Raw genomic sequence first — 26,950 nt, 5'->3', positions numbered from 1 at the left:
AGATGCGCCTTGGACAGTGCTGCTGGCCAACATTGAGCCAGAGTCTACTGGGGTTACTGTTGGTGGCCTCATCCCGGCGCGTTCATACCAGTTCCGCCTGTGTGCCGTAAATGACGTGGGCAGAGGCCAGTTCAGCAAAGAGACTGACCGGTGGGTGCTGCACTTAGCTGTTATGCATCTGCTGAATGTTAAGAATATTGCTCGTAGACTGTGTTTTTTAATGTGTACACTGGCCGCGAGACAAGCGTTGCACTTTGGAGGGCTTTTACTGTTCTGGAACAAGCCGTTCTTCCCCGCTCGTCTTGGCAGTTCAATAGAAAATCCTGTGATTATTTCCTGTAAGTCCACTTTTTGGTCTTCATTCCTCTGGGAGTGAGGGAGAGATGAGCCGGCTTCAGGATGGGCCTTTTCAAGATAAAACTGTGAATGAGCTGAAATTGCGCTTTGTGAAGACTTGATGGGTGCGCTGACCCAGCTTCGTCTCGCTCCCTCCTATTAACTTCCTTTGCCATACTTCATGAGTAAAATACAGAGAGGCTTGAAAGTGGCAGAGCTCAACACAGACTCAAATCTCAAGTGAATTTTCTTGACTAGGAAGAAGAAGCTGTCATAAACATGCAGGCCCACCTCCGCGCACTCTCACACACATTCTTAGCTCATCACTATTCACCTATGCACACTACTGTCTGACCTTGCGCGCATCAACACAACCCATTGGATTTTTTTTCTAACTGCAGAAAGACCCTCCTCAAACCACACACTTTTGCGGAGCCAAATTCCAGTGTGAATCTGCCCAGACAAGAATGCACCACAGGAGGGTGACTGAGCGTCAGTGAGTGCAGGGCTTTTCTGAGGCATCTCTCTGGCACACCTCTTTGATCCTAAACACTCTGCTTTATCTCCTCCAGAGCAGTGCTCCGGTGCACTAGGAAGAAATCAAGATGTCATCTTAAATTGACTTAAGGGAAAAGTCTGCCTGGATCTCTCTTTCTTGTTCTTTTATATCTTTCGCTCACTCGCCCTGTCTCTCCATTGTGCTGCTCCATTTTTTACCAAGGCCTCTTTGATCTTTTTTCATGCCACAGCAAGCTGTCCCTCTGCGGACAGTATTATAGAGAATATGTTTTGGACAAAGACACAGCAACACTTAACCCAACTTTCCTTTATGGTGTTCTGAAAAAAACACAAAAAGCAGTCTTTATTATGTTGTGATGTCTATGATGAAATGGAATAGAAATATGCAGAAACCCAGGATAATTAATGCACGGCTTCACTTTGTCTCTGCTTTTACCTCTCCTTGCTTCTTTCTTTTCTCCTTGCTCCTCGCTGCAGACTAACTCTCCCCGAAGAACCTCCCAGCGCCCCCCCTCAGACAGTCATCGCAAGTGGCCGCACAAATCAGTCCATCATGATCCAATGGCAGCCACCCCCTGAGAGTCATCAAAATGGTCCACTCCAGGGCTACATCATCAGGTAAAAAGACCATGACAACCTGCCTGTTTCTCTCTCTCTCTCTCTTCTTTTATCCAAGGATAGGTGCCTGTCTGGCCCTGTGCCATTCAGATGCGATAATAACTGTTATGTCAGTCCCTTTTCTCCCTTTCCATTTTGCTTCATTCTTGCTCACTGTGTCTGTAGAATAATTGGTGCAAATTAAATACCTTCTTCTACATCCATCTGTTGTCACCTCTCTTTTTGTAGCCATTTTATAACTGCTCTGCATGTTTTTTTTTTTTCGTACTCTTACTGCTCTCAGTCCCTCGCTATTGGCAAAAAAATGCCAGTAAAATCCTAATATATGTTTATTGTGTTCTGTCTACTCCCCGAAAGCCTTCAGTTGATCCAGAATGCTGGAGCATGAGGACTGACAGGGCTAGAAAGAGAGACCATTTTTCTGCCATTTTAGCTTGTCTTCATGTTGTCCTTGCTAAATCCAGAATCTAATTTAAAAACCTTTTTTCACATACAAAGTCTTGAATAGTCAGGCCTAATCTTATTCTAAAAACCTCATGTACTATATCACCTTGAAAAACCACTTCCCTCTCAGACTGCTGGTTTACTTGATATTTCCTAATACACTTGTGGATATTTAAAAGTAAAATGGGAGAGAGCCTTCATGTTTCAGGCCCCTCTTCTGTGGAACCAGCTCCCAGTTTGGATATAGGAGACATCCTCTCTTTTTTTAAGATTAGACTTAGGACTGGATCAGGTGAGCCTGAATGCTTGCAATAAGCCTAGGCTACTGTGGGGTTTCCATTATGGATTCAGTATTTCTTCTTCTTCTCACCTCTTTTCACTTTCTATTTGTTTATATAACACTTTGTGTTTAATTATTAGTTATTAATCTCCTTTTTTCCTCACCCCCAACTAGTCACAGCAGATGGCTGTCCCTCTCTGAGCATGGCTCTGCCAGAGGTTTCTTCCTTTTAAAAGGTTTTTTTTTTTTCATTTCCACTGTTACCAAGTGCTTGGTCACAGGGTGGTCTGATTTTTTGGGTTTTCTCTCTATTATTGTAAGGTCTTTACAATGTAAAGTGCCTTGAGGCGTGATTTGGTTGCTGTATAAATAAAACTGAACTGAATTGAATGGTCTGTGCGGTCCTTGTCTTTCTGTCTTTCTCTATCCTTCAATTACTCTGCTCTCAGGTACTGTCTGTCTGGGCTTCCAGTTGATTGTCAGATGAAAAACATCACAAACCCAGACCAAACAAGTTTGCTCCTGGAGGACCTCATCATCTGGACCAACTACGAGATTGAGGTGGCAGCGTACAATGGAGCAGGCCGGGGCACCTACAGCCACAAAGTCACTGAGTGGACTCTGCAAGGAGGTGAGATTAGCAAACAGACAATATTATAGTAAAAGCAGGGCTCAAGTTAATCATTGTCTGCAGGCATCACGCTGTGGGTTTCAAAGTTTCCCTTTTAATTAAGCTTGAAACGTGAAACTTGACACATTTATTTGTCTTTAATGTCAAATTAAGAGTTATCAATCATGCAATCATGTTTTCATTTTTTTATTTACCACTGAAATGGTGATGTGTACACATTTTAAAGAGTACAGCCACTACATTTTTTATTTCTGTTTCCTATCTTGAGTCATAAATCATCATTCAGCACAGAGCAGCAAAAAGGTCTGTAAAAGGCATGACAAGTCATAAGTAGGTGCTATTTTCCTTTCAACGCTGCTTATTTTTAGTCTTAATAAATGCTGCGATAAGCACTGTATACAGCTATGAGCCAATAAGCTTCATCAGATACTTCAGCCCAGTCTTTTACTTAACTTTTAGTTTGGGGTTTGAGATTTATCTAGATTCATTAATTTTGTCCTTGCTTATTTTTTATCACATATCTCTGTATGGTTATGCATAACACATGCTTACTACCTTTTAAATATATATTTTTTTCTTTGAAAATGTGTATCTTTTTTACTGAGTGCCCCATTAAAATGCATGCTGTTATTCAGACTTTGTTCTGACTGCAACAGTTAAAAGAAAAGTTTCATAGTTACCAGATTTTTGCATTTGTCCTTATTTTTTTATTTTAGACTGTTTGTTTATTTGTCTGTCTGTTTGTTTGTTTGTTTGTTTGTTTGTTTGTTTGTTTGTTTGTTTGTTTGTTGGTTGGTTGGTTGGTTGGTTGGTTGGTTGGTTGGTTGGTTGGTTGGTTGGTTTGGTTGGTTGGTTGGTTGGTTGGTTGGTTGGTTTTTATAATAATAATAATAATATGTTATACAGTAGTGGCAGCAGGAACAGCGCTATGATTAGCACTGTTGCCTCACAACAAGGTCCAAAGAGGGTTGTAGTTTTGAATTGGCAACGTTTCTATGGGTAGTTTGCTTGTTCTCCTCATGTCTGCATAGGTTGTCTCCAGGGACTTAAACTTCCTCCTACAATCCAAAGACATGCAGTTAGTGAGATTAGGTTAACTGATTACAGACATCCCAGTCTCCATAAGTATAACCTTTATTTTGACAGCCCAAAGACTTTGGTTGTTTTTCTCAGCACAGATTTAATTGTTTCTGCATATAAACTATCGAGTGATGATGAGTGTCAGATATGTGACATATCTTTTGATTTTTGCAGAGGGAACCTGTCTCGGTTGGCTTCTTTTCTCATTGTACATGCTGAGTAGTGTAATTAGAACACATATTGTGAACTTTCCCCGGTGTCATACAGCTACATATTTCGACACGCCTACTGATTCCAACACCTTAGGCTTCTTGTTTCCCTGTCTGCTCAAAATCTTCAGAGGATAAAAGTCAAATTAGCAAAATCTGTTTTTGCCTTTGTGGCAGCAGATCTAAAGGGAACAAGCTTTTAGATGTTTAGCTTTTGGAAATCTGGCTTCATATTTTTTTCCAACGTGACGTTGTAACACAGTAACATGCTGACTTTTTGTAGATTCCAGCTTTTGTGTTAGCGTGTTGAAAGGTTAATCTGAGTTTTTACTTTAAGATTTAAAGATGTCATCATTGCTGCCAGTCAAGGTCAATCCGTAGATGACAGTATGTCTAGAAATGTTCCTTCTATACTTTACCAATTGCCTTCTGATTCAGATGCACTGTGCTGACGTTCAATGTGATTTTAAATTCCTTTAACTTGTATATAAAGCTCTGACAGGCTTAACACATATCTCTGGATGCCTGTCGTGGTAAATCCATTATATGAGCAGAGATCTCTGCACCATACTCAATAAATATTCCCTTGAGCATCCATAAGAAAACTGGGAGGGTTCACATTTCATCATATGTTCCATTTCCTGCTAAGAAACAGTTATCCAAGGAAAATTCAGAAGTTATTTTTGACTTCTTTGGATTTTACAGGCGCTCGGGTTTTTGCATTACTAGTCTGTTACACTCTTTTCAAGTCTAAATGTCAGGTAGCATAAAAGAGAGTGAGAGCAGGCTCTTAGTTTGTTCCTATAGTATGGAAATAAATACACAGAGCTCTTGTGTCTGTCTTAGTTATGATTATAATTGTGCAGCTTCAGCAGCACATGCCTTTTGTTTATTTTAAGAAACACTGCTCTTCAAGTGCTTTCTCATTTCTCCCTCAGTTTCCTCTTTGCATTCTTCCATACATAGCACTTTGTATAAATATTGTTCATTTGTGTAATGAGCCCTACATGTGTCTTTGAGATGAATACAAGCTGTCTCTTTGAACGCTTTGTTTTGTCTAACGACAAACTTTTATTTTGAAATGACGGAATCTGTCTGGCACAACTAATCTTAAAACCTTGGAAACTTGTGCACACATTTTGTGTAATGTCTGATCAATTAGTGAGTTAATGATCGATTCCAGCTCAGAATCAGTTGCATCTGCAATTAAACAAATGTGCCCGATTTCTGGAGAAGCACAACCGTGCTGTGGCGAATTAGCAAAACTACGAAACCTGGAAAGTATAGCATATGTCGCAATTTTATTTCCCTTTTCTCTTCACTTGCAAAAAATGTAAAAATGGTTTCATCATCCGTGTCATTGTTAGTGAACACGAGCAGTGAACATGTTTAGCTGAGCTCTCGTTAATTGGATGTTTCCATCATTCGTGCAATTAAAGACAGAAGAGCAGAAGAGCAGGTTATGCTCTGAATTTCAATACAAGAGAATTAAGAAATGCACAAGGACAGGAGGACCAGTACCGGCCAGTCAGCTTCATTAATGTGCAACTCCCTGACTGTTTTCCGGTGTTACATCAGAGTGGCATGCTCGCTTCAAACAAACTGCTGCAGGGTTCACCTGGAAGCTGCCTGAGGCAACTGCTTTCACACCCGGTGTGATTGGCATGTTCTTACCTCCCCAAATGAGCAAAAATAAAAAATTCCCTGAGCCTGATTCTCACGCTCTAAATGAGGTTGGTCTGAAAGCGCCTCTTGTAGGCTTTTCCTTCCATGTCTCATCACTATTCCCATTTTTCTCTCTTCCTTTGCTTATCTGTCTGCCCCTCTCTCCCTCTACCTTAATCTTTCACCCTGCCTGCACCTCTTAATGTTTTTTTTACTTCCTCTGGATCAGTGCCCACTGTGCCACCAGGAAATGTACAAGCCGAGGCTGTCAACTCCACTACTGTGCGCTTTACCTGGACTGCCCCGAGCCCGCAGTTTATCAATGGAATCAACCAGGGATATAAGGTGAGCAGCTCCTTTCTGTAAACTGGTGCACTCTGGTGGTCAAGAAGGGCATTGTTGTTACAGTATACAAGCACTATCAGTCAGATTTTTTTTAACTCACTTGATAAATCCTAAAAAAATCTTTGGTACCCAAAATGTCCACAATAACATCTCCTGTTATTCAATTTCCAGCTTTTGGCCTGGGAACCAAGTCGCCCCAACGAAGTCGCTGTGGTTACAGTGCGCCCCAACTTTCAGGACAGCGTTCACATTGGCTATATAGCAGGCCTTAAAAGGTTCACAGAATACTACACTTCAGTATTATGCTTCACTACCCCGGGAGACGGTCCCCGCAGTCCGCCTCAGCGGTTACGCACACATGAGGATAGTATGTGTCCCTGTTCAGGAAGTTATGTTGGTATTTAAAGATCATTATGTGCCAGGCTGTTGTCCTACTCATACGCTACTTGTTTTTATTATGTTTTTATAGCCCCTGGTGCAGTGGGACACCTTAGTTTCACTGACATATTGGACACCTCTCTAAAAGTTAGTTGGAAGGAGCCACAAGAGAAAAATGGTATTCTCACAGGTAACCATTAAAGATGACTATATAACATGATTATGTCCCTTTGCGTTGTCCACTGTTTTAAGTCACCAAGACATAAAACTGCGATTACTGCGTAACTGTTTGGTAATTCCCCACCGCTTTCAGGTTATCGCATCTCCTGGGAGGAGTTCAACAGGACAAATACCAGAGTAACCCATTATTTGCCCAACCTGACTCAGGAGTACAAGGTTACAGGGCTCACTCCTCTCACTACTTACACCATCCAGGTGGCAGCCATGACCTCCAAGGGCCAAGGACAGCTCTCTGCTTCCACTATTTCCTCTGGTGTACCCCCAGGTCAGGCCTTTACTGAGTAGTTACGATTAATACTCGGTAGACACTAGAATAGTAATTTTACTGAGCGGATTTCTGTTCAGCAACCTCTAAATTCTATGAACAATTCAATTACTACTATTCAAGTGTTCATTCAATTCTTCACTACAGAGCTGCCTGGCCCTCCAACCAATTTAGCCATCTCCAACATCGGCCCCCGCTCTGTCACTCTCCAGTTCAAACCTGGTTATGATGGCAAAACATCCATTTCCCGTTGGCAGGTTGAAGCTCAGGTATGATTAAGTTAGACATTTTAAGATTATTGTATTTATCTTTATTTTCATGCTTAGGTTGAACTGTCATTTTTGTTTCATTTGTTCAGCTGCTGATATCACTCCTTTTCCCTATGCATTTTAGATTGGTATAATTGGAGAGAATGAAGAGTGGCTAATGGTTCAGCAGCTGGCTAATGAACCTGATGCTAGATCACTGGAGGTTCTGGACCTGAACCCTTATACTTACTACAGGTGAGTGCACATGCATCAAACCACTGCGCACCCTCCACACACGGAAAATCAACTGTCTCTCCTGTCTAATGTTAGATTAGGAATTATTTTAGCCTTTAACTCTGCTCATAAAAAGATCCTGTTCCCTTTTGCTACATTGACCGACTTTGTTTTTGGACATCATTAAAGTCCCATTTCATCAGACCTGTAACAGATCAGTTCTAATCCTCTGTATCATGATCACCACCAGTTTATCCACACTGTTATCCACAGTTATCTGGCTTCCTTTGTTGCAGGTTCCGAATGCATCAGGTAAACATCGTGGGCACAAGTCCTCCAAGTCAGCCGTCCAGAAAGATCCAGACCCTGCAGGCCCCTCCAGACATCGCCCCAGCAAATGTCACCCTGCGCACAGCTAGTGAGACCAGCCTGTGGCTTCGCTGGGTGGTAAGCCACCCTTCATTTCATATTGGTCCCAATTCAGTCAGTCTGAAGTTTATTGAGTTTCATCAGATATTATTAGGTCAGGACTCAATTTTAGATATGTAGATTTTAGCATGTTTTTGCATGCACCGTGTAAAGGCTATTTTTAAATTACTTTTTTTTCTTCTGGAAATGTTGGAAAGTATGGTTGGGATAAGACAGAATTGTGAAAATGCCCTTGGGTTGTTAAAATTATTAAGATAAGCTTTGTAAAAATCTGATGTTGGTGAAGGACATAAAAATTCATCCATCCATTTACATTTTAAGGTCCCATAAAAATCGTGGGGAAAAAATCACATAATAAAAAGTTTGCAATAAAATGATTACTTTGACAGTTTAAAATAAATAAACCTGTTTTCAAAAGCCTTAGTTTAGAAACCTTTTTTATGTTTTGCTGCTCTTCTCTGGATTCTCTTATATGATGAATAAATAAAGGAGATGATATTTACGATGGTTCAGAAAGCCACATGCACTATGTCCTTGGTTATGGCTAATTTCTGTGTCAGCGAGGTTCTCTTTGCGTCACCATGGTGTCACCTAAGCACCGAGACACAGAGACTCGTGGCATTCCTGCAGCTCCTTAAAAGGATTAAAAAAGGTAGATATACCAGCAAATAGGTGTCAGCTGGGTAATAGGCTCTACAAATTGATGACATAGCTCACTGATCGTGACCTCCTTTCACAAGCTGAGTGTTAAACTGTCGTAAAAATTTTGTGGCTCACTTCATGGCTGTGGCATAGAAGCATCTATGAATCAGGACCGCGCTAATTTAAAAACTACAGCTCCTTATGTTCAGTGCACTTAAGCACTTGCAAACATCATATGTTTGCAAGTGCTGGTGATAGATGCTATTCTCAAATAATTGATCTATGTTAATCTTATTAGTACTGACAGACAAAGTTAAGTGAAAGTGATTGGAAGAATATTATTGCATTTCAGTAATAATATATTTTTAAAAATCCGAACAGCTATATTCATGCCCTGCTAAGCAACTACATTTTAACTGCTTTTCAAGACTTGTAGCCTAAATATGAACCTGTAGTTCCTGATTTAAAGTTCTGCAGTTTTCTTAAAACATTATCGCATTTTAAAATCTAAGCTAATCCCTGCAATTCAAACGAATTCTTGTTGTTCTGGCAACACTTTGTACCTACTGTCAATTATGATGAAATTTCTATTGATCTTGCTTGAACTGTGAATATAAAAACAGCAACAAAAAAAATCATCTTAGCCTCTTCCAGAGTGGGAGTACAATGGCAATCCAGATCTGGTTGGGTATCGCATCCAGTACGCCAAAGCCGGAACTAAAGGGGGGGTCCTTTCTCACGTCATAATGGACCGCCTAGAAAGGGAGTTCACCATAGAGGACTTGGAAGAATGGACAGAGTATGAGGTCAGAGTTCAGGCCATCAACGGTATTGGCTCTGGACCATGGAGTCAGCCAGTCCACTGCAGGACAAGGGAGTCTGGTGAGAAAATAAATATCCTATGGCAACATAAATCACATAAATGTCATTGAAGTCTTTTAAATGTCCTCCTTTATCTTCTGCTGCAGTCCCCTCCAGCGGCCCCACCAATGTCTCAGCATTCGCCACCACCTCCAGCAGCATATTGGTGCGGTGGGGAGAGGTCCAAGAGACTGACCGCAATGGACTCATCTTGGGCTATAAGGTAACAGCTCTGACTGTTTGTCTGAAATTGAAACAGATTTCAGAGTAAAATTCATATAAATAATGTGCTTCTAAGTGCTAATACTCCTAAAGTCATTATGTAAAATATTCTGCATCTTTCAGGTTGTTTATAAGGAGAAAGACTCAGACACAGCTCCAGATTTCTGGACAGTAGAGGGAAACACCAGTCATAGTGTCCAGCTAACTGGTCTGGGCAAGTATGTGCTCTATGAGATCCAGGTATTAGCCTTCACACGAATCGGAGACGGAAGGTGCAGCTCACCGTCCATTCTAGAGAGGACTTTAGATGATGGTAAATTAACTTTTCCAAGCAACTTTAACCTTTCTGCTGTAGCTGAAGCTCTTCATGTTTCATCTCTAAACAAATGTAATATCAATAATGTTCTTTTTTCAAATGTATACATTTGCTTTTCTTAAATCACTGGATTTCTGTTATGTATGATATTCTTGCCTAATGATTTTTCATTTGCTGTGACAGTACCAGGCCCTCCAGTTGGCATCTTGTTCCCAGAAGTCAGAACCACCTCTGTTAGGCTTATCTGGCAACCTCCTGCACAGCCTAATGGAATTATACTGGGTGAGTTTACAATAACCAGAACTTCTGCTATAGACTTTGATAGCATTGGGAGAGAAAGTCAAGGCTGGTCAAGGCAGTGGAATTTTATTTTTATAACAGCTTTCAATATCTAGGAGTTATAAAGGGCAGTGAATGATATATTAAAGACATTAAGCAAAGGTATAAAAGACATAGAAGGCAATAAAAAGACACAAATTAATGGGATGTAAAATGAGTAAAATATACGAGAAGATGAAAATCAGCTAAAATAAAAAAGACAAATTAAACAGAAAAATAAAAACTTACAGCTCAGCTTCAGTTCTGGAGTGTCCCAAATTAAATTTCATAAAAATGAGGGGGGGGAAAGAGCCTTAAGTCTTAAGCCATGATTTAAAAAAAAATTTGACCAAGAGTGGAATTTCCCTTCAAATTTCCCCATCTCCTCTGGTTTGATTTTGCACTGGAGCCAATTTGTTCTTCTTGCTTATCCCTTTTTATGCATGACTTTATTTTGATATGAGTTTGTCTTCTTAGCTTATCAGATCACATTCAGAAGAAACTCTTCAAATAGCAATGCTGCCACTGTAGATGTGCTGAGCCCCAGTGCACGACAGTACACAGCAGCTGGACTGAAACCAGAGATGGTTTATGTATTCCGGCTCACTGCTCAAACACGCAAGGGTTGGGGGGAGGCTGCTGAGGCTCTGGTGGTCACAACAGAGAAGAGAGGTTAGTGTAAAATGCTGCAGCTAAAATGTATTATTTAAATGATCCACCTCTAAATATTAAGGCTGAGAGGGACCGTGTGTGTCTGTCTGTGCCCTTTAGCTCGACCCCAGCCTACGAGCCGTCCCACAGTGCCTCAAGAGGAAGTCCAGGCTCGCAGAGTGCTGTTGTCATGGGAACCAGGCAGCGATGGCTTGTCCCCAGTTCGTTACTATACAGTCCAGTACAGAGAGCTTCCAGACAGCAACTGGACTGTTCACTCTGCATCAGTCAGTCATGAAACAAACTCCTATATAGTGGACAGGTAAACATAAAAGTCTGCTTTAATAACTGCATTACCCTTATTATTGTTAGTAGCTCTGTGTGACATATACATGCCTTCTTCTCTCCCTCAAGGTTAAAGCCATTTACTTCTTACCAGTTCCGTGTTAAAGCCACCAATGACATTGGAGACAGTGAATACTGTGAGGAGAGTGAAGCCATCACTACGCTACAGGATGGTAAGAATTTGTGACTAAGCTAGCACGCACCACAGAGACATTATCTATTGATTTTTCCATTGAGTTTCTAACTGTGAAAGCATGCCTTTACATTTAAGCTTTGACTTTGAATTATTGCAGTGAATACTTTACGTCAACAGTATGTGTATTTACTTTCGAGCTGTTCTCCACCACACTGTTTGAACGCCGTATCGCTTTCCACAGCTATGCTGAATTGGTAACACAATGTTGTTGGTTTTTTATCTTTTCTAGCTCCAGACAAAGCACCAACAATATTGTCTGTTACACCCCACACCACCACCTCTGTACTGGTCAGATGGCAGGTAGGTTGGTAGCTTGAAAATGCTTTTTCTTTCTTTTATTTTGCAAAGGATAATAGAATAGAAACTAATATTAATTGGCCATCATTAATGTTGGACATTAAGCAGACTTCCTCTCCTCCTAGCCTCCTCCTGAGGACCATATAAATGGAGTCTTGTTGGGGTTCAGAGTCAGGTACAGGGAGCTACACTATGACAGAGTACGCAGCTTCACTGTCCGCACAGTCAACAGTCCCTCAACCAACTGGGCTGATCTTACTGGTGAGTTAGCTACTTTTTGAAAGCTTCTGCCTGTTATTTGCTGCAGGCGATCCAAAAAATATAAACAGAAATGCGCTCTTTGCCATTTTTCTACCCGCTTTTATTCCTCCCTATTTTCCTATTTAAACTCCAGCTCCCTACAGCGTCAGGAACTTGAGTGAATCCTCGCTCACCCAGTATGAACTCGATAGTAAGTCGCATATCTCTCTTTATGCCCCTCTCTTCCATTACCCTCCATCTGTTTGCATGTCATCTGTGAAAGTTTATTTGCACAAAATATGCCATTTGTATACAAATTTACAGCAAGTGTGCCTTCCATCCTCCCACTCATCTGTAGCCACTAAGGGACCACCACAGTTTCTTACTGTGTGCAAATGACTTTAATCTCTCCAAGCTTCCCTGTCATTATTTCAGCATGCTTTCCGTCTTTTTAATCACTGACAAATCTTCCACGTCCCCACAACAACCTCATCTTTTTATCAGTATGCTTCTTAATTCTCACACTCCATTGTTCTGCCACGGGCATCACTGTGACTGTCTCTCACCGGAGTAACTTCTTATTACTCTTTCATCCTAACTGTTCTATTAAAATACTGCTATGGGTTCTCTGCTTGCAGATTTGAGTAAACACAAACGCTATGAGATTCGTCTCAGTGTGTATAATGCAGTGGGGGAGGGTCCTAGCAGTGCACCACAGGAAGTGTTTGTTGGAGAGGCGGGTATGTTTCTTTTCTCTCTGTGCAGCAAGTCTGGAAGACTACTTACCCTTTATCTTTATTCAATTTTTAGCAGTTATATCACATAATAGCTCAATTACTTAAATCCTGCCCTTATCTAGTCCCAACAGCCCCTCCGCAAAATGTGGTGGTCCAGTCCTCAACAGCAACACAGCTGGATGTTATGTGGGACCCACCTCCTCTGGATGCCCAGAATGGAGACATACAGGGCTACAAGGTATCAATAATGTGTATTTATGTCCATGTTTATATTTTTTCATTGAAAACCTTATGAATCCCAAACTCTTTCATTTTCTTTCCAGATCTATTTTTGGGAGTTTCAGCTCCAAAATGAGACAGAGCGCCTGCGTACCCTGTTCCTGCCAGAGCTTGGGGTGAAGCTTAAAAATCTGACAGGATACACCACCTACATGATCAGTGTGGCAGCCTTCAATGCTGCAGGGGATGGGCCCCGCTCCCTGCCCACCAGAGGGCGCACTCAGCAAGCAGGTGAGTCACGCAAAATCCAGACGTGGACAGAAAGATTACAGTGATCCTTCAAAAGACCAGAGGGATTTATCTTGCAGCATCTTGCTTTTTGCAGTCTTTGGATCTATATATCTTATTCCTCTTTATCTTTCGTTAATCCCCCCTCCCCCTGTCATCTGCACAACGAGACTGCTCATTATTTAACCACATCGCTCGGTGGATACATGGTTTTTCAAAGCTTTTGAAGAGTAGAGCGGTACAAAGGGTGGCTGAAAGAGAATAGGCAGTGTTTTAATATTGACTCATTGTGTTTCTATAGCTTTAAGACAAATAACATAAAAGCTTTCCCTCCTATTCAGCAGGAAACATTCTCACTGAACAGTTTAGTTTTGTCCTGTGAGATGAGGTATTAGAGATCTTTTTGGCACATCCTACTGGACAAGCCATGGGGGAAGCAGCCTAATGACAGAAGGGGAGAAAAGAATACAAAGTGCGGGGGACACATGTAGATTAGTATTTTTTGGCTACAACTGCACAAAGATGTCTGTGTTTACAAGCTAGTGAAAGTCCCTCCTCTACAATTTCTGCAGAGAATGGTTTACAGTGTATATTTCTCATGTCTCTCCCACCCCCTTGAAGGCTGTGACATTGGCAAGGGGTACAAAGTGCTGAGAACTTAAAAACACAGGCAGGAATTTTGGCTCCTCACACAACAGGGTACTGGGAAGTGAGCCAACACAAGCTTTTGTGATTTTTATGCAGAATTGTGTCTAAATCCTGACACTTAGCTGGATCTGGGTTGGTTCAGCACTCAAATTTCTCAAAGCTGTTGTTCAAGGTCACAGAATGAATTTTAGTGTCACTTCAGTGTCTTCTTTTGTGTTTGGGGGAATTAGTTGCCTATACTGCTGTGCAGGACTTTGTTTGGTCCTCTTTCACAGTACCCAAATTTTTGAATTACATGCAACATTTAATTTCTGCTGATTATTCTTTTTATTTATTTTTTCTGAACTGTCCTAGTATTCAAGTAATGTGCTAATTTGCATAGCTTGTCTTTTATGAATTTGGCAAATGTTCTTCTTGGCTGTAGACACTAAGCACTGCCCATGGATTTCACTGATTTGCTGATCCAAAAACAAAACTTTTTGTTGCCAGTGTAGCTTTGAAGGAAAAAGCACAAGTAACTAATAAAAAATGTTTTTAAAGAAAACTTACAAATGTAATTTTTTTCAATTCATATTTACTTCACCGTGACAGCTCTTGGTCTGTACTTTGCAGTGTTGTGACCAAGTCTTCATTGTATACATGGTTTCATCTCACGACTGTTATATTAACATCTCAACTTTTCCCACTTTCTTTGACAAAAGCGCCAAGTGCTCCGAGCTACGTGCACTTCAGTGAGTTGACCACCACTTCGGTCAACGTGTCCTGGGGGGAGCCGAAGCAGGCCAACGGCATCATTGAGGGCTACCGCCTGGTTTATGAACCCTGCACTCCAGTTGATGGTGAGAAACTCCTGGAACCTAACAACTCTGCCATTGCTTGACATTCCTCAGCTTGCTTTTCTCACGCAGTGATTTACGACCTCAAGCCTCTTAACCATACTCTTTTTTTTGACCTGCGCTGCTTAAGCTTATGCTCTAATTTGTTACAGATGAGTGTAGGCCCTGCAGTAACATATATGGCATGGCTGATAAAATATGTTGGAGTGTTGTACAGTTTTTACCCTCAGTGAGAGCAACATAGTTAACAGCCAGCCAAATGCAGTTGCCTGAACCAGATTGTCGAGTAATTGGGAGCAGAGGGGGAACGCTGAGCTGCTGTGGTCCTGTGGCTATCTGCTAATCGACCAAGAGTTAAGCTAGATAAAGCAATAAATATATTTTCCTGGTCTCTGACAGTGAGTTTATCTGGTCTTGTGTGTGACTGTATGTCTGCGCTTATGCACAAAGCTTGGCTCTTTGTCGCTTGTAGAAAGCAGTATCTAGAGTCTTAGTGTTTCCTGTACAGACTCCTCTCCTCGCACTCCAGGTGTCAGTAAGATAGTGACAGTAGATGTGAAGGGCAGTGCTCCCCAGTGGATGAAGATCAAAGACCTGGCCGATGGTGTCACATACAACTTTCGCATCCGGGCCAAAACTCTCACTTACGGCCCCGAGGTTGAGGCCAACATCACCACTGGACCCGGAGAAGGTGGGATGCTATAGTTTTTCTTTATTACAGTGTCAATAATCGAATCCTTTGAGGACTCCCTTGTCATTTTTTATCCACCGTTCTTGTTTTCTCAGGAGCTCCAGGCCCTCCAGGAGAACCCTTTATTTCTCGATATGGCACAGCTCTCACACTGCATTGGACAAGTGGCGATCAAGGCCGTGCACCCATCACGCGATACGTCATAGAGGCCAGACCGTCTGGTGGGCCAATTACAAACATACATGTTGTTTGAGTTTTAATCTGTCCACCGTACACTTGAATGTTATTCACAGATTTTCTTATTTTGCCTTTAGATGAAGGATTGTGGGACATTCTCATCAAAGACATTCCCAGAGAAGTGACATCCTACACGCTTAATATGGACATGCTACGAGAAGGGGTCACCTACGACTTTCGAGTAATTGCCGTCAACGACTATGGCTATGGGTCCCCCAGTGCCCCGTCCCCTTCCATATCAGGTCGGTTGTAATATAAAATGAAGACTTACGCAGTGTTGTGCTAAATATCAGATATTAATATCTATTATTTTGGTTTCAGCCCAGAAAGTGTCTCCCTTCTATGAGGAGTGGTGGTTCTTGGTAGTCATTGCTCTTGTGGGACTCATCTTTATCCTCCTCCTTATTTTCATTCTCATCATCCGAGGCCAGAGTAAAAAGTATACCAAAAAAGCAGACTCAGGTATGAAACACACCTTAAACTCTGCTAATATCTCAGGCTCTCTCTCTGTTTGCAACCCAGGCAATCGAGTGGAATTTGTCTTCCTCTTAGACAGGTCTGCTGAGCGCTGCATTTTAATGACTGCAGCATCCAAAGTCTATCTTGTTAAATGGGAGCAAAAAGGCTCACACAGTTAGACAAATGGCCTTGATTTCCCTCCGTTGTTTGGCTGACAGGGGAAAGATGAGGGTTAATGTTATCAGTGAACAGCTGAAATTGGCAGATGAATAAATATTATTGTTCGTATTTTACTGCAGCAAGGATCAATACTGGAATAAATGGCTTGGCAGTGATTTAATGCTCAGGTCATTAGATAGACTGAGAGTAATTATTTAACAACAGGAAAGGTTGCTCCTGTATCACTGTATCAACAAGTCAATTATTTTCTTTAAACGCAAGGGTACGGTACAGGAAGTTAATCATTGTAAGTAGCCGTATTGTTGGTATTATTATTAATACATTATGACTGACACGCAAGAGTCGCATTAGACAGATGGGAGCAATGTTTGGGGGAGAAGTGAAAGTCAGGGCAAGCCTTCCTAATGCCTCCTACTACTGACTTTTTAGCTTAGCCAGTGTTCAGCATGGTGCCAAGGTTATCTGGGTTGGCCAGCTCAGACAAGGACTGTATGTGTGTGAGGACACAAAGATGACCTCTTAGTCCCTCCCAAACATTTCCCAGCTTTCCTAGCTGTGAACCTGTACTGCCAACTGGAGGCTGTTTTATCTGGAATCAGTATTAAACATTGGGCCTGACTAAGTGGTATTTACCTCAGCTTGTCCTGTACTTAAACAGCATTTTGACCTTTAGCAAGGTTTTGCAAATATAAATTAAGGAGAAACCATTAACAAAATGACTGTGCAAGTCTTGTTTTGTGTGTCAAAAATTGTGTTTTCCAAATACAGTGATAAAATAATCCAAGGTATTGAAATGTATTTTAGATTTGATTCATTTATTCCATTCCACAACCCACACAGTGTCATCCTCATACCCCCGTCCAGGCAACCACTCCAACTGCACGTCGCTGCCTCTGACGCACGGAGAGATGGTGCGGCTCGATGAGGGACGCTTCCCGGCCCTGGAGCTGAACAACCGACGCCTCTCTGTGAAGAACTCGTTTTGCCGTAAAAACGGCATCTATACCCGGTCAGTCAGCATCACCGTAAATACCTCCTGTGTGCATTATGACCGACGGTATTCAGCTGGCCACTGCTTTTAAAGCTTGCAAGCAGATATTCCATTTCTCAGATATATTGCTCTGTCAGTTTTGTCACGTTTCCTTTTCAAGTGTTTTTGTATTACTTACAATATATACAAGAATTAGTATTTGTTGTTGTGTGTTCCCCTCTTCCCTTAACAACAGTTCAACAGTTGCGAGTGAAAACAACTGAACCTTGAGGGCACCAGCTGGTGATTTGAGCCTCCTTCATCTCCTCTCATTGATATTCAGTGTTTGAGTGGTGCAAAAATACATATTGGGGGACAGCACAATACTGGCTAATTAACATTCAAAACCTCTTTGTCTGTTCATCAAAGCTTTAGGCAAGGACTGTCATGGATCGCGGGCTGCAGACCCAAATGCAGAGTTCTGAAACAGACTTTGTAAACAAAAAATGTAATTGTTATTCCAGGTAATCCAAAAGACAGCAGGAAATAACATAAAGAGGACTTATGAGACAGAACCGACTATTTATTTTTGGGCATGAGTGCAGAGGTTCTCTTACACGCAGTGCTACGCAGGCTATCACGACGCAGAATAATGTCAGCAGGACTTTGGTAGGCTGTGTCTTTGGTAATGATTATGCAAACATGAGATAAATAGAATTTCCCAAACGCTGCAGCATGATAACACGTGTGTAGACATAGGTCAGGGCTGGAGGAATGGTCAGTTGGTTGTGTTTGGGGGATGGTGCTTCAGTGTCTGCTTCTTGTCACAGCACTAAAATAGATGTTGTTTTTTTGCACATTAGTGTGCACATTGTGGTGGAATGTGTTAGGGGTGCACTAAAGGGCAGAGGAATCTGTTATTTTCTCCTTGACCAAGGAGGCCAAGGGGATCAAAGAGCCTTGAGTAGCTCCCTCTCTTTGAAGAGCTCCAAACTGGTACCGTACTGTTTGTTAATGATCTGTAGACTAAGGGAGGAAGAGCAGAAGAGTTCCCTGTGGGATATTTGAAAGGGTGAAGGAAAGAAGGATGAATTAGACAGATAAGGCAAGGGGGATAAATACAGTGCTCCTAAATAATTCAAAGCTCAGAATCTATTGCCCCTCCTCCCCTACACTCACATGGCTCCATCCTTTTTATGTCTGGTTCAACCTTGTCTTAATGTCATTTTTTTTTTCCCCACAGTCCACCCCCCTCACGTCATCCCCTTTAACCCAGAGGAGATATCCCTTTGTTGTCCCTTTTCATGGCCGTTGTCATGTTGTGTCTTCTAAGCCTGTTCTTGGCATTCCCGGTGATTTAGCGCCTGTGTGTACATATTAACTTTTTTTTTTTTTGGAGAGGTTGTCAAGGTTGTCTTCTTTATGCCTTAATATTACACTTGACATCACAGCATTTTATGCTTGTCTATTCTGCCCCCACATACATTTTCCATTTCAGATCATTTAAACATTTACTTTCATGCAGTGTCTAGTTTATGCAATTCGTTAGTCTGTTTTTCTGAAACCAACTGAGCAAACCCTTCTTTTAATGTATTAGCCTGAGATGCATACTGAGCCCACTGATGTAGCGCAGTGATGCGAGGGTAGTGGTCCAGTTTTGGCTTTCAGACCATCCAATTCAATCTCAGCAGACCTTGAACACAGCAGCAGTCATTACAGCAGAAGGAGAAAAATAATTGTCTGCACAGATGTTTCTCTCTGCTTCACTTCATGGACTTAATGACTGGAGCCGAAAGAAGTTAAGGAGTTCTTTTTTTACTTGACTTGCATTCATACTGTATGAGAACTTCTTAATGCTCACAAAGCTCAAGTCCACGCTTAGTTACCCAGCTTTTCTGCAGGAAGTCTAAAACTCTGATTGAGTCGCTCTGTGTATTAATTCAGCTCTAATCGCCACAGAGTGCTTTCATGATCTTCATGATCTTTTTTCTTTTTTTATTGCATATATTCTGTTCATGAGGTTGGCACAAGTCCACTGCCAAACTTCCACAAACACTTTGAAAGATTAGAAAAGAATAGCAAAAGTATAAGATCAATTCTAATCTCTGTCCTGCCTAATGTAGTGGCTTCCAGGAATGCACAAATAACCCATGCTGTGCTTGTCTGAACTAGGCCATCATTTTCATAATCAATAAGTCTGTGCTGGATCTATTCATGTTGTTCCCACTGAACACCCTGTGGCTTCTGAAGCTTCATTTTTAGAACTGTTTTGGTGGCTTTCTTTAGTTGTCTCTGTGGTGTCAGTCACAGGATTGACACAGCTTTTTACTCCCGAACGAAAAAAAAAAGTGAGAGCTTAAGAAAATCAGTTCGGAGAATGCAATTATGATCAAAAGAAACTTCTTTTTTCTTATATAACATTAGCTCTTTATCATCTTCTTGCTTTTATAACTCTCCTTCTTAACTCTCTACTTTTCTTAATGTATTTTATTTCTTTTTTTTTAATTCAGCTCTCCTCCAAGACCAAGTCCTGGAAGTCTGCACTACTCAGATGAGGATGTCAGCACTAAGTATAATGACCTGATCCCAGCAGAAAGCAGCAGTCTGACTGAAAAACCCTCGGAGATATCTGACTCGCAGGTAAGCGCTGACCCAGGCTTACAGTCTATGCCCGACCCTGCGTCTGGAATAAGCAATGAACTTAAATTAAAAAGTCAAATTCAACTGTTTAAATTTCTCACGGAGAAAATCCTCAGGGCAAAGCTGTAACCTTTTTAAAGTAAAAAAATACTTCTCTGGTTCAACTTTCTGTTCTTTTGTTACATTTGGCAACTATCCTCTTGATAAACTCAGTTCAGCTTGTCACAGTCACCGCTTTGCTAGATGCAGAAGCAAGACAGCTGTCTAATTATGAAGCAGCATTTGTGACGATAAATTAATGACATTCTGCAGCAATATCTGCCTCAAGTGGATCACCTCAAAATTAAATACCCTCTGTTAGCGTCGTGCAGTGATGGCTGACGTTTCTGGATCTTTTAATACTGATTTCTTTCATGGCAGGGGAATACACAGCCGGTTCCCGTGCCTCGCGTGTGCTGAAATATCTTCACAACTAATTAATTTTTGTCAAACAGAAATTGTTAATCTTGGCTTCCACGTCTCAGCTCGCAATATGATGAGTGTGTGCATAGAATAGTTTGGCCCAGTGAGGAGATGGGAGACTTGAAGTGATGAAGGATGGTGCCTACAAATGGCAGAGAAGCCGATTGTAGCAGATTCTGAACATTTGTCTTCCCACACTCGCGCCGTGTCTCCCTGGCCAATTTGTCTGGTACCTGCACAGGCAAAACATTGTTCATTCCAGTTTGAGAAAAAACAGATCTCCCAGGAGACGCAGGCTGGTGTTATTCTTTTCCTCTGCGTAGCCTCCCACTGTTTACCTGACACTTGTGCAAATAAATGGTGCTTAAACATCTGTTGAGCTACAGTGTCTCAATAGAGCAGTAGATGAGCAAGTGCTCATCAGGCACACAAATGTGCCAAATGTGTAATGCTTTCTGTGGGAGGCTTTTACTATTTTTTTTTAAACAAGTACATGTAGCAGAATAACAAGAGGATTCACTCAGACAAGCTTTTGCCTGATGGTTTGGTGTTACAAGAAAAGGAGATTAATTCTGTAAACATTATCTTTCTCTAATTCTAGGACACACTTGTTTACGTGTATCATATTTGTACTCCATACAGCTATCGGTGAGCTTCTACATCTCAAAGATTCTCAATAGAAGTGATTATCTGGCCCATAGAAATGCACATGGATTCATAGATTTCCCATTGTCAATAGATATGTCCTGCTGTGCCGTGACTCAGTAGCTACTGTGTGTTGTTTGTCAACCAGCTGTACAATACTGGAAATAGAATTAGCCTTGATTTGAGACCATGAAAATGTAGCTGTCATTATACTCTGTAGTAAGCGTCGTAGCATGTGTTCTGCTTACTTTCCTCATTTTTTGCCAAAGTGACTTTGAACTGTTGACTGACAGGGCAGCGACAGCGAATACGAAATGGATCAGAGTCGGCAGAAGACCCACTCCTTTGTTAACCACTACATCAGCGACCCCACCTACTACAACTCCTGGCGGCGACAGCAGAAGGGCGTCACTCGTCCACCGGCATACGGCTACTCCCAGCCCGAGCCTCTGGTGGAGCAAGAGTCACGACAACACCCACCACCCGTACCCCCTCTGCCCCCTCTTCCCCCTCTCCTCCCCCAGAGCGTCCAGTCACCACAGCCCCAGTGCCAAGGCCAGGGCACCCTCTTCAGGCCTAAGGGAAGCCGGACTCCCACCCCCTCCCTGCTGTCCTCCGACCCCCCCAGCCAGCACAGCACCCTGTACCGGCCCCCCAGCAGCCTCGGCTGTGCCGCTCAGGCACCTACCGCGGGCTTCTCCTCTTTTGTTTGACACACAGCTCTCCTTCCAATAACAACAGGACCCTGAGGACGAAACTTTGATTTTTGTTGTTGTTGGTTTATTTGTATTTTGCTCCTTTTCTTCTTTTTTTTTTGATCTTTAGTTCTGTCTTACCGACAGAGTTGTTGCTCAATATTAAGCATTGCAGGCATCTTAAATAGTGCTTTCTCCTCTGTGAAGAGTGTATGTATGATTGTGCTGAGTGTGTATGGTTGGTCAATCTGTGTAATATGTATTTTATGAAAAGACAATCATTTGAAAGTTTTTGTGTTGCTTTAGCAAATTAATTTGAACGATCATCGATGTAAACAAGAGAGAACAGGACCAGAAGTTCTGAAAAAGAAATCCTTGTTTTCAAACCCCTGTATTATTGTTTAACATGAGAGCTTTATTGAAAACAACCACCTTAGAACCATATAGAGTATGGACCACTTGCATTGCTGAGACTGGACAATGGAAAAACTGACTCTTATGGAACAAGCGATGCCTAACAAAGGACAAAATGTTGTGAGAAAATGACTCTGAGTTGGAGAGAGGCACTTGCGGTCACTGTAGCCCTCAGCTGCCTTTAAGTTTCTCACTCTGCCTAATCATTGTTGGAAATGCATTGTGTATTTACTATATGTACTTGTCTCATCTTGTTTACCAGATATTTATATCAAGCAGCTTCAAGCTCAATATTTTCAGAGCATCACTAGTGAAAATGTTATGAATCACATTAAAGCATTGTGGCACCTTTATAGTAGTCTGAGGATGTTGATTGTGTGCTCATGTCAGTAGATATACAAGCAAAGGCAAGCTTTATAATGTGTATTTGTTTGCTTTAATGTTATTCACAGAAAATTACTAAGACCCAAAAGCACAAATCCCCTTGGTTCATTAGATGCATACACTTATCAGCCACTTTAGTAGGTACACTTGTTCAACTCATTGAACTCAATCATCTAATCAGCCAGTCACATGGCAGCAACTCAGTGTATTTAGGCATGTAGACATGATCATGATTAAAATTCAAATCAAGCATCAGAATGAGGAAGAGAGGTGACATGTTTGTTGGTGTCAGGTGGGTTGAGTATTTCAAAAACTGCTGATCTACCTCATCAAAATTTAAAATAGACGGTTCCAATGGTAGGGTCGGGATTTGGTGTAAACAACAATAAATATGGATCTATCCTGCCTCCTACCTTTGTTTTAGGCGGGTGCTGGTGTAATGGCGTGAGGGGTACTTACTTGGCATATTTTGGGCCATTTTGTACCAATTGATCATTGTTTAAGGGCGCAGCCTACCTGAGTATTCCTGCTGACCACGCCCATCTCTTTATTTGGCTGCTTCCAGCAGGATAACACACCATATCAGAAAGCTTATCTCAAACTGGTTTCTTGAATGCTACTGTGCATACACTGCACTCAAATGACCTCCATAGTCACCAGATCTTAATCCAATACAGCAAATTTGGGATAGGTTAGAGTAGGAGATTCATATAATTGATGTGCAGCTTAAAAATCTTCACCATCTGTGAGATGCTGTCAGGTTTCTATGGGCATCCAGTGCATGTATTATTAACAAGCATATGAATCATTATATATCAATAGCTGTCAATGAAAGAAAATAATAACTCATTTTGGTTAGTTTAAAAGAGAATGGAGAGTATCCATATCCACTAAGGGTTTCACAATGCAATAGATTTTACCTTTAGCACAAAACCTTTACTTTTCAAAACTACCTCAAAATTTGGGGTGTTTCTTGATGTACTGGGAAGAAAACGTGAAATCAGTCACTTACAAAGATACAAAAGAGTAAATGATAATGTGCGGCAGGAGAAAAAAGTATGATGATGTGTGAAATCCGTCAGAATGGATTGTCACTTTTTTTGTTCATGTTACAAGGTGTGATTGCGTTTATATAATTTCTGAATACATGATTCATGTTACAGCTCATGGTACCTTAGGCATATATTGTAGTGAGAAATTTTCTAGGACATTTTTGCAAAGCTGTCTCTTTAGAAAAGGTGAATGGATATTGCTGTGCTGTAGTGTGACCTATAGTGTGCACACTAAAGCATTCAGTTTTCAAGGTCTAAAAATGTAATCTGTCCAATTTCCAGTGTGAACATCTCTGTGTACATCATTAAAAAAGAGAAAAAAAACAGAATAGCCATGTTAATGCTAACTCTTTAGAATAAAACATTCTATTTTGTAATGACCTTTTCCTCATAAATCATAATGAAATGGTGGAACACTAGTGAAAATAATTACAGGATTTATGATTCTGATATAAAGAGAATTAGCAACAAACTCACTCATTATAAAGGAAATCTAAACCACTTTAAAACCTGTAGAAATTAATTTTGCACAGACAGTCTTAAGTAGAGCATTTTGTATGATCTGGAATGCAAAGTCATTTTTAAGTGACACCTAATCCTACAGTGTACAAATGACCCGAATCTTAAACAAAACCATAATTGGGATGCAAAACAGCATGAGATACTGGGAAGAATTTGAAGAAGAACCTGATCCAGTGCAAGCATGCTGAAAATCTTAGGGATGGTTGGACAGGTAATCCCTTTATTTCGGGCCAGAAAACCTTGATCTTAACCAAAGAACAGAAGGATCAGGCTCAAAGGTTTAGGGGTAAGGTGAAAGCAGAAAACATCTTTCCACCATGGATATATTATATATAAATATGTAATTCTTCAGACTTGACTGAGCTCTTCAGTCTAAGGAGATCACAGACAAATCTTCTGCTCACACACATTCAAGCCAAAGAGAGTGAGACAGAGACAGAAAGCGAGATGCTCATGCAGATGGGGACAGAGAGCAGGAAAGAGATAGATCTGCAAATCTGGCACAGTTTTACATTTCAGTGAAACGTCTCCTCATGGGACTGACTTAAACAAAATTTGTCCTATTTCTGACTGTGTTTGTTGGAGTTCATAAGACCGCATTGGCAGCACAGTTAACTTGTCTGGTTGACTGGCGGGGGCCAAGTTATGGTGTGTGATAAAGAGAAAAATGAGAAGTTACAGCTTTCAAACTGTTTTAATGTGGAGAAGAGTTATTGTTAAACCAGAAGTCTTCTAGTTTATCTTATTTCACTCATAGATACAGTACACATAGTGTATTTCCACTACATACACTTAGCTCAAGCCTCTTCTGCCAGATCAGTTAAAAACCTGAGGAGATGCTAATTTCATGAACACTGTCAGCTCCCCCAACTGTTTTCTTTTCACAACATTTCTCTGCAGTATGCAGAAATTTTTTTATGCACTAGTTCAATCAAGCAGAACTGCCTAAACATTTGCCATTATACTTGCCCTTATAAGTAGTGAACAGCTAAATTGATCTCAAACTGGGCAAAGTTAGGTATTTTGGGGAGAGGTGACATGGCTAAATGGTCTTCTTGCATCCAGTAGCTTCACAGCCACCCTACTCCAGTCTGCTAACACTATAAAGTTTAAATTGAACGTTTGAGAATGAGAGCAAAAAGCCAGATGATTTTAATTAACGTCAAACGACAGAAACGAGAACAACCGAGAATACCTAAAGAATGGGGTGGAGTGCAGCCCAGACAATATTGGATAAAAAATCATTTTCTGATGTTCCATTAGACAGAGGTGTCAAAGATAGGTTAACTGGTGATTCTAAACGCACCGCAGGTGTGGATGTGAGAGTGTTATTATCTGTCTCTCTGCGTTGGCCTTGTGATGTGCTGGCAATCTGTCCAATGTGACCCTTTAATCTTGCCCAGTATGAGCTGCGATCCTAAGTGGGATAAGAGGTTCAGAAAATGGATAGAAAAAAGGAAATCACCTCCACTATTAAAGAAAATACGATTTTTTTCTCCTTTATATCCACCTGGCAGTTGCTTAAAAAAACTCACTTCATACAACTCCAAATGAAAAGGAAGAGTAGTACAGCATGAAATGTTAATAAAACAGAATGTGATGATTTCTAAATCAGAAAAACCCATAATTTACAACAGAAAACAGAACTCATATAAAATGTTTTAACTGATATATATTACTGTTTCATCAATGATATTAGCTTCAAGTAATTAGGTTAACTGGCAACAGTTTCACGGAAGTAAAGATGGGCTGAGGTTCAGCAGTTTACCCAATTCAAAACACTTTGAGAAATCACTGTCTTTGAACACAATTCAACGTGTCATCCACAAATGCAGGTTAAAGCTCTGTCACACAAAGAAGAAGCCATATGTGAGCATGATCCAGAAACACCATCTTCTCTGAGCCAAAGCTCGTGTAAATGGACTGAGGCAACGTGGAAAACTGTTCTGTGGTCAGGTAAATTGAAATTTGAAATTATTTTTTGAAAAACATGGACACTGTAACCTCTGGACAAAAGACAAGAATGAACATATGGCTTGTTAGTGGCACTCAGTTCAAACCACGGGCTGCTGTTACAAGAAGATGGGATACTATAGAGTGTGTGTCTACGTTCTCAGCCATCCAGGTCACAGTAATGTAAGGAAAGAAAAACAACTAGACTTCTTTAAGTTACTTGAAGATTTTTCACCTCTTATCTGAGAAGCTTCTTCAGTTCGAGTCCCAGGTATGTGGCTCATGTCATGAGGCACATGATCAATAGTGGGTCAGCAACACTCTTTAGGAACAGCTCCCACAAGGCTTAAATACCAAGGGAGTTTAAGTTTACTCTCATCATAAAAAGCCATATTCTCTCATCAGCTGGTGGGACAGATCCTCGGAAAAAAGCAAAGGCAGAAATAACTTGCAGGACATGCAGTTAAATATGGAACATTGTGGTTTCAGAGAACAGCGTGGAGAGACAGACTTGCGTCATTACATACCTTGTGAAGTACGAAAGTGAATAGTCATGTCATTGGGTAGAATGACTTGTGTCCTTTAGTAATTATCAACCATTCATGCGTACCTTTCTCCTGAGGTAAAACCTGGGGTGCATATTTCTGCTTATTTGCATTACAGAAGGTACTAATGAGTGGACACTGACCGATGTCAGCTCATCAACCACAAGTTCAATACACAAGATCAATGCACAAGATCAAAGGGTTTGTTAACTCAATACAGTCTTTGCTGTTGTCAGAGAAAAATGTGTGTACGTGTAATAATTCTGACTAACATCCTTATTGGAACTGTAAAAGAAATGAAGGGCAAAGCTCACCTTTAAGCAGTTTGGCAATGTCATGCCTTCAAATCCCTCTGAAAACACCA

At 41.1% G+C, this 26,950-nt stretch overlaps 1 protein-coding gene across 5 annotated transcripts in view; it reads left to right on the top strand.

Annotated features, from left to right (window-relative positions):
* The window catches only part of LOC146388472 (protein sidekick-2-like), an 85,823-nt gene extending 63,342 nt beyond the window's left edge, over nt 1–22,481 (top strand). Inside the window, exons 15-46 of one of the 5 annotated variants that reach the window (XM_084925808.1) lie at nt 3–150; nt 1,333–1,473; nt 2,647–2,828; nt 6,012–6,127; nt 6,299–6,494; nt 6,597–6,695; nt 6,819–7,010; nt 7,158–7,279; nt 7,404–7,513; nt 7,789–7,939; nt 9,208–9,445; nt 9,532–9,647; nt 9,770–9,959; nt 10,146–10,244; nt 10,758–10,952; nt 11,052–11,253; nt 11,346–11,449; nt 11,702–11,772; nt 11,895–12,030; nt 12,164–12,220; nt 12,648–12,749; nt 12,869–12,984; nt 13,070–13,256; nt 14,603–14,740; nt 15,246–15,428; nt 15,524–15,649; nt 15,743–15,907; nt 15,987–16,127; nt 17,145–17,313; nt 19,785–19,914; nt 20,978–21,024; nt 21,315–22,481. In XM_084925808.1, coding sequence (XP_084781934.1) covers nt 3–150; nt 1,333–1,473; nt 2,647–2,828; nt 6,012–6,127; nt 6,299–6,494; nt 6,597–6,695; nt 6,819–7,010; nt 7,158–7,279; nt 7,404–7,513; nt 7,789–7,939; nt 9,208–9,445; nt 9,532–9,647; nt 9,770–9,959; nt 10,146–10,244; nt 10,758–10,952; nt 11,052–11,253; nt 11,346–11,449; nt 11,702–11,772; nt 11,895–12,030; nt 12,164–12,220; nt 12,648–12,749; nt 12,869–12,984; nt 13,070–13,256; nt 14,603–14,740; nt 15,246–15,428; nt 15,524–15,649; nt 15,743–15,907; nt 15,987–16,127; nt 17,145–17,313; nt 19,785–19,914; nt 20,978–21,024; nt 21,315–21,756 — 4,811 coding nt within the window. In that variant the 3' untranslated portion in view covers nt 21,757–22,481. The remainder of the gene's footprint in view (nt 1–2; nt 151–1,332; nt 1,474–2,646; nt 2,829–6,011; nt 6,128–6,298; nt 6,495–6,596; nt 6,696–6,818; nt 7,011–7,157; nt 7,280–7,403; nt 7,514–7,788; nt 7,940–9,207; nt 9,446–9,531; nt 9,648–9,769; nt 9,960–10,145; nt 10,245–10,757; nt 10,953–11,051; nt 11,254–11,345; nt 11,450–11,701; nt 11,773–11,894; nt 12,031–12,163; nt 12,221–12,647; nt 12,750–12,868; nt 12,985–13,069; nt 13,257–14,602; nt 14,741–15,245; nt 15,429–15,523; nt 15,650–15,742; nt 15,908–15,986; nt 16,128–17,144; nt 17,314–19,784; nt 19,915–20,977; nt 21,025–21,314) is intronic. The other 4 variants (XM_084925805.1, XM_084925806.1, XM_084925804.1 and 1 more) reach the window with 4 other exon arrangements.
* The last annotated feature ends 4,469 nt before the right edge of the window (nt 22,482–26,950 follow it).

The sequence above is a fragment of the Perissodus microlepis genome, chromosome 4 (assembly GCF_051167445.1).
Source record: "Perissodus microlepis isolate ML-2025 ecotype Zambia chromosome 4, ASM5116744v1, whole genome shotgun sequence".
NCBI lineage: Eukaryota > Metazoa > Chordata > Actinopteri > Cichliformes > Cichlidae > Perissodus > Perissodus microlepis.
This window is presented reverse-complemented; position numbering and strand designations above follow the sequence as displayed.